Source organism: Mytilus trossulus, unplaced genomic scaffold (assembly GCF_036588685.1).
Source record: "Mytilus trossulus isolate FHL-02 unplaced genomic scaffold, PNRI_Mtr1.1.1.hap1 h1tg000244l__unscaffolded, whole genome shotgun sequence".
Classification (NCBI taxonomy): domain Eukaryota; kingdom Metazoa; phylum Mollusca; class Bivalvia; order Mytilida; family Mytilidae; genus Mytilus; species Mytilus trossulus.
The window spans coordinates 2,056,405-2,063,097 of NW_026963317.1; the positions used below are offsets into that span (position 1 = coordinate 2,056,405).

The window sequence follows — 6,693 nt, forward strand, 5'->3', positions numbered from 1 at the left end:
CGACTCCCTCATGCAAAGTTGACTTTAGATGAATTTGGCTATTTATTTTAGATATTTTTGTCATATAGCTCCTCAACGGTTTCCCGAATTAATACCGTGATGATTCTCGGATTTCATATGTTTGGCTTTGAGTGTTCCTGATGTTGGTAAATCCAGAAAAACCCTTCGAACGCATGGAATTATCGAACCTGTTATTTTCATTTTTTTTTTATATCTAATTAACTGTATTTAAAAGTATGAATTATTCGAAATACTAAGGATTTTCCTATCCCATGCATAGATGTATTTGGCACAACTTTTTGGAATTTATGGTCCTGAATGTTGTACACTTGTTTGGCTTTCTAACTCTTTTATCTGAGCGTCACTTGTGAGACTCTTTTTTTTTTAGACGAAACGCGCGTCTGGTGTATCAAATTATAAGCCTGGTACCTTTGATAACTGTAATAGACACACAAAAAAGCAAGCTATAAGAATTATTTTTAAAATTTCATTGCATTCAAAAAATATATGACATCTTGGAAAGCTTTTTAAAATTAAGTAAATCCCAATTGACGGCGGCAACTCTCCAACTACAATACTGTTATTCTAATGCATTACAAAAAGCAATCATAAATAAGAGATAGTCAAAGTGTATAAAATTAGGATAATATTCCTCGAAACATCTTGAATGATTATCTATATAAATAGGCTAGTAAACACCGAGAAAAACATGTCGTCATACTAATGAAAACTTTCAAACCGAAGGATATTTCGTTTATTGACGATTCATATTTGGAAACCATCCCGTGGAAACTGCCTTTTTATGTAGGTTATGCCTGAATTTCGATTGTATTGCATTAATCGAACATTTCTGAATTCCAGCAATTCACAATGATTAGCCAAGACAACTGTGGATTTGACGTTTAGTTTTATTAAAAGAAAAAACTTGTTACATAAATAAAGATTGCATTTAATTTTTTTTCGCGCAGAATCTTTATTTTACGACTGAAAAGGAAAATCACAAAGATATGGAACTCCGAGGATATTCAAATGGAAAGTCCCTAATCCAATGGCAAAATCAAATGATAAAACACATCAAACGAATTGACAACAACTGTCATATTCCTGACTTGTTACAGTCATTTTCAAATGTAGAAAATGGAGGATTGAACATGGTTTAATGGTGCTAAACCTCTCAATTGTATGACAGTCGCATCAAATTCCGTTATATTTACAACGATGCGTGAACAAAACAGACATACTAAATAAAGTACCCAAAATACTAGACAAAATATTAGTAGGTTTTCAACTACTTTGACACTGCTGAGTGTTTTGTAGATGCGTCTGAGGTACAAAAATAATCGTAGTATCTATTATTAGCAAGTATAGCGCGACACAAATAAAGCATTAAATGTTAGACCAGATAGCACCCTTTTTCTTATGAAAAGCAACAGTAGTATACCATGTATACCGCTGTTCAAAATTTACCATCCGATTGAGAAAAACCAAAATCCGGGTATTTAAACAGGGGGAAACACATCAACAATAAGAGGAAAACAACAAACAACAGAAACAATGGAGTGCATAAAAAAAAATGCCAATGCAATATGCATTAGATATTTAAAACTACCATATTATTGACTTGTTACATGACATTTTACGAAACAAAAATGGCAGGTTAAAACTGGTCTAATGTCTAGCCAAACCTCCTGCGTATGAGGCAATTTTACAAATACTGCTAAATAACAATATTACGTGACAGGCATTATAAAGCCCCTACTACTGGAAATTGATCCTCCTATTAAGTAGTCAACATTGCAAATTAGCATGTGTGTTAACCAGAGAGTTTGATTTGTTTTAACAGGATATCCAATCTAATAAGTTGATTACAATCTGTTTGAGCCAGTGTCAAACAAAACTCGTCGAAAATACGAACAACAGCTTACAAAACAACATAAAAACTTAATTCTTAGAAATTTAAACCCTATTACAAAACCAAAAATGAATCAGGTGCTCCGGAAAAGTCAGCAGTTTTCTCAATATCTGGCACTCGTCGTAATTTGTCGTTCATTTTTGTAAAAAATCAGTGATTACTATTACTAGTGAATGTCACATTCGTGGAAAAGAGAACGGACTGTGATCAGATACTGTAAGTATCCCATAACTTTTCAAAGACACGATATGAATTTTGCGGAAAGAAAATCAATGTAAGGTAAATAAAAAAAAATAAAAAAAGAAACATCTCCGTTGCGAGAGAAAATTTGCGATTGTCTATCATGACGTCTGCCAATGATGTCATATTTTCGCTCTGTCACAATAATAAAGATACTAGTAGTTTATTCTTATTTTGAAAAAATATCTCTGCATTGCTAATACTACCAATTGTTTTCTCTTTAAAATGCAATTAATAGATTGTATTTCTCATTCAATTTTGTTAATTTTATTGACATGAATATCACTTATGTGGTCATTTTTATAAATTTACCGTTTGCAAAAGTACGAATTATTCGAAATACCAAGGATTTTTCTTATCCCAGGTATAGATAACCTTAGCCGTATTTGGCACAACTTTTGGTCATCAATGCTCTTCAACTTTGTACTTGTATTCTTTTTACTATTTTGATCTCAGCGTCACTGAGGAGTTTTGTGTAGCGTATAAAATTATAAGCCTGATACCTTTGATAACTATTATTTATGACATTTCGAATATTTTTTAAGATTCTTCCTTTTTCAATTTTCATTTGTATTTCATTTGCATGTCAGAAACTTTAACCGATTTTTACATTCCCTTCCTCAACGCCCCCAGAATTTTAAAACCAACAATAATCTTGTTACAACGTAAAATGTCAAAATTTTCGAAGTAATGAAGACATACTGTTATTAATATCTCTTTTTCTTTTTGATTGAAAATAGTTACTTTTTAATTGAATTCTGAAAGCTTCAAGTTATTTCGTAATAAAATATGAAAGGTTTCATTTTAATATCTTTAATAATCTTAAGCGATCCCATTTAATTCTGCTTATTAATTGAAGCCCCAATTTTATAAAGTGAAGGAGGGTAGTCTGTCTCTTACTATATGCGTATAATTTGATATGTGTTAATGTTACTATTACGAGAGTGTTCGACATCTATTACGTTGACTCGTTGTTGAGTCTTGGTTCGGTGGTGTCAAATGTATTATTTCATATTGACGTGTTTGTCTGATTGACATCATAATACGAATGACGTATTTTTATAACGTAACGATAAGAATACAGTAAAATGCTTGGTTGAGTACGTGCCTATGATGCACATTTGCAACCACACAAAAAAACAAATGAAATTTTAAGACCTTCATAATGATTCAACAATAAAGTACAGTATAATGAATACTTCGGTCCAGGATTCTGTGTGAAAAGGGGGTTCTCTTGAGATTTAGAAATAAAATTACTTCATTTTGACACAAAATTGGCCGTAAGTTGGTTGAGAGCGGGTTGCCTCCATATGAATCAGCGACTATATGTGCAAGGTCTTAAGCGACCAGAATAAATATAGTAAAATTATTTAACATATAGAAATGTTGGTATCAAAACAAATATCTCTATAAGATGATTGTTTTTGATATTTTAGATACAAACAACTGACAAGGTTGCGTCGTGTGACTTAGTTTAGACAACCATACAATATCCGTAGATCATTAACGGAAAGAAAGGTATAGAAATAATTACAGAAAGACCAGAAGAATCACAACAGTAAAATAAAGAATAAATTAAATATCATGGAGTGATCTGTGATTATTTGAATATGGACATTTTTAAACGTAAATAGATTGGAAGCCAAAATAATCACGGTATAAGCCCAGAAAAACACTGTATTTGGGGACATGATAATCAACCAGCTCCCGATATATATATATAAGTGTTTTTTTGTGTTTGAAAAGACCGCTTAAATAGCTTACGTTATATCATTTCCGGTTATCAAGGTCGATATTTACCTGAATGTCAATAACGTGTTCATCAGTAGATCTACTCTTCTTGATTTAAGACTACAAAGACATATCTGAAATGGCATCTTTAGTTGAAAGTACACCAGACGTTCTTACTTGCTCGATATGTCTCGAAATATTTACAAAACCTAAATTTTTACCTTGTTTACATACATTTTGCGAAAGTTGCTTATTGACCTATATTACTTCCGGGTTTGAAAAAGGAATTAAACAAACCATAGAATGTCCTGTTTGCAGAGGACCAGTTGCAGTCCCGAAGGATAATTGTACACCGGAAGAATGGGTAAAGTTAATTCCTCTTAATTTTCTCATTTCTGGCATGTTAGAGAATAAAAAATTAAGCAGACTTGAGAAACCATGTATGTTGTGCGAGAGGTCCAACAGAAAATCTGTGGCTAAAGCTGTCGTTATCTGCTTGCAGTGCGCTGATACCTTATGTGAAACATGCGCGAAGTATCATAGCCTGATGAAATTTACGTCAGATCACGTAATAAAGCCTCTTGATGAATATTTATCAGATGATAAGAAGAATCTGACTGTTTTTAAAAACACCTGTTCTGAACACCCGAATAAAATTATCGAACTTTATTGCGCGGATCACGAGTGTCCGTGTTGCTCAATTTGTATCTCTATAAAACATCGACGATGTGAAAAGGTTCAGACCATTGATGAGGCAGCGGAGGGAATATTATCATCGGCTATGGTTCAAGATATTAGACAAGGATTGCAAGATGTGTGCAATGATGTGGACACTGTTCTAAAAGACCGCAATGATAATTTAACACAGCTTGAAAAAGAGCATGAAAAAGAACTAAAGACTGTGGATAAGACATTCCAGAGTCTTAGAGATAAGTTGGACGAACAGCAGTCATTGCGTAAAGATTTACTTCAGAAAACCTTTAACGAGAAGAAAGATATTATTGAAACGGAAATAGTTAAATTTGAAAATAATAGGAAGGCAATTGAAAATGAACGAAAACTTTTGGAAATATGCGTAACAGAGGCTTCAAATGTGCAAGTAATGATGGAAGTACATAAATTTAAGACACAACTATCCAAACATAAGAACACTTTACGCGATAATAACGATCTTCAAATCATAACACTTAGTTTGAAAAACCCGGAATATCAGTCAATTATTAATCAAATTGAGAAGCTTTGCTTGGTGCATTGTGACATCACGGCAAATACCCTGTCAATGAAAAGTCAACCTATTTCTACGATTTTCAAATTCAATAGGTTTGCAACACTTGGATCAGACACTGGTGCTTGGGTAGTCAAAGGTAACGAACCAGATGCAGTTTCTTTTTTAGTTTCAAAACAAGTTTTATGCTCTGGCTTCTTAACATATGGCAGCAAACAAATGTCAAACTCTTGCACCATTCAAGCTACCATTAAATATGGGAGAGACATTTTAAGGGAAATTACTACAACCTTGCATGACAAAAAGTTTGAAAACGAGGTAACTGAAATTCTTCTGCCAAGGCCTGTGACACTTTCACCAAATGAACAATACACAATTGTTTTTATCTTTAACAGTCAATCACTATGTAACTATGGTGAACAAGGAAAGTCTACATTAGAACATGAAGATATTGTCTTCAGTTTTAAAGATTCAGATATCAGCAGCAATGGAACGAATGTAACACAGGGACAAATCCCCGGGATATTGTTTAGGAAGGCATGCGTGTAATAAAGTTTTGTTCCATTTCCTGAAAGAAGAAAAAAATAAACACTGTAAATATTTAAAATTTGTCATCATTTATTTTCCTGGTGGCCTTTGATTTAAGTACCATGATAACATTAACGGTACCAATGTTCCTGCACCAGATGTGCATTTCGGCAATAAATGTCTCTTCAATGAGGCTAGTGGCCAAAATATTTATAATCCAAAGCTTATATAACAGATCATGAGCTATAATCCAAAAGGTCCAAAAAGAAAAGCCAAATCCGTGAAAGGAATCAGAGCTTTGCATTAGGTAGATACATTCTTTAATTCATAATATATTCATAAGAGTTCATGTTCCATTGCTAAAAGGACAGAATTCCTGTTTACATTAAAGGGCAGGTTAAACCTTACGGATCTTTTTCTGGTGGACATGATTATATCTGTTAATCTTCGATCTATCAAAAATATTTTCTTCCTTGAAATGTTGGTAATTGAATTAATTAAGCATATTAATTGTGCATCGAATCTAACCCAGACTTCAATGGATCATTCTGTTATTAAGTCACTTGACTTAAAAGTGTGACCTTAAACATGACTTCGAGATAAAGAACAAAAAATAGACATTGCTACTTTGGTTTGAATTTGTTTTTAATTGTTGTGCATGTGCAAGGGATTTGTGTCAGAATAAATGTCTGCTCTTCTATAACCGCACACTAATTAGCAAAGCAGTATAATCCTTAACCAAAAAAAAGGATAACAATAATTTCGAAATTAAAGACAAATTCAAAAACGGAAAGTCGTTAAAAACTGACATAATTAAAAAATCAAACACTTTTAATCAACGGAACAAATGAAAAACAACTGTCATATTCCTGAAGAAAGTGGTTGGTTAGACCAAAAGTACTTCAGTCAACAAAATACAGCAACATCAATAAGTATCAGTACACCGAAACAACATCATGCCTTACCTATAGTATACTTAAAAACAAACAAACAAATGAAAACCATAACTAAACAACAGTACACCTTTCAACCAAATACACTACAATTCGTAAACATC

The 6,693-nt window shown here is 32.8% G+C and overlaps 1 protein-coding gene across 1 annotated transcript; it reads left to right on the top strand.

Moving 5' to 3' along the window:
* Positions 1 to 3,945: 3,945 nt before the first annotated feature.
* LOC134701393 (probable E3 ubiquitin-protein ligase MID2) lies at positions 3,946 to 5,687 on the top strand. Its single transcript, XM_063562544.1, has one exon. It carries the CDS (start codon positions 4,023 to 4,025, stop codon positions 5,655 to 5,657), a length of 1,635 nt encoding a protein of 544 aa, XP_063418614.1. The 5' UTR covers positions 3,946 to 4,022; the 3' UTR covers positions 5,658 to 5,687.
* The last annotated feature ends 1,006 nt before the right edge of the window (positions 5,688 to 6,693 follow it).

Bases quoted from the DNA above. Each gene is read 5' to 3' on its own strand.
- LOC134701393 (XM_063562544.1), top strand. From the start codon at position 4,023: ATGGCATCTTTAGTTGAAAGTACACCAGACGTTCTTACTTGCTCGATA.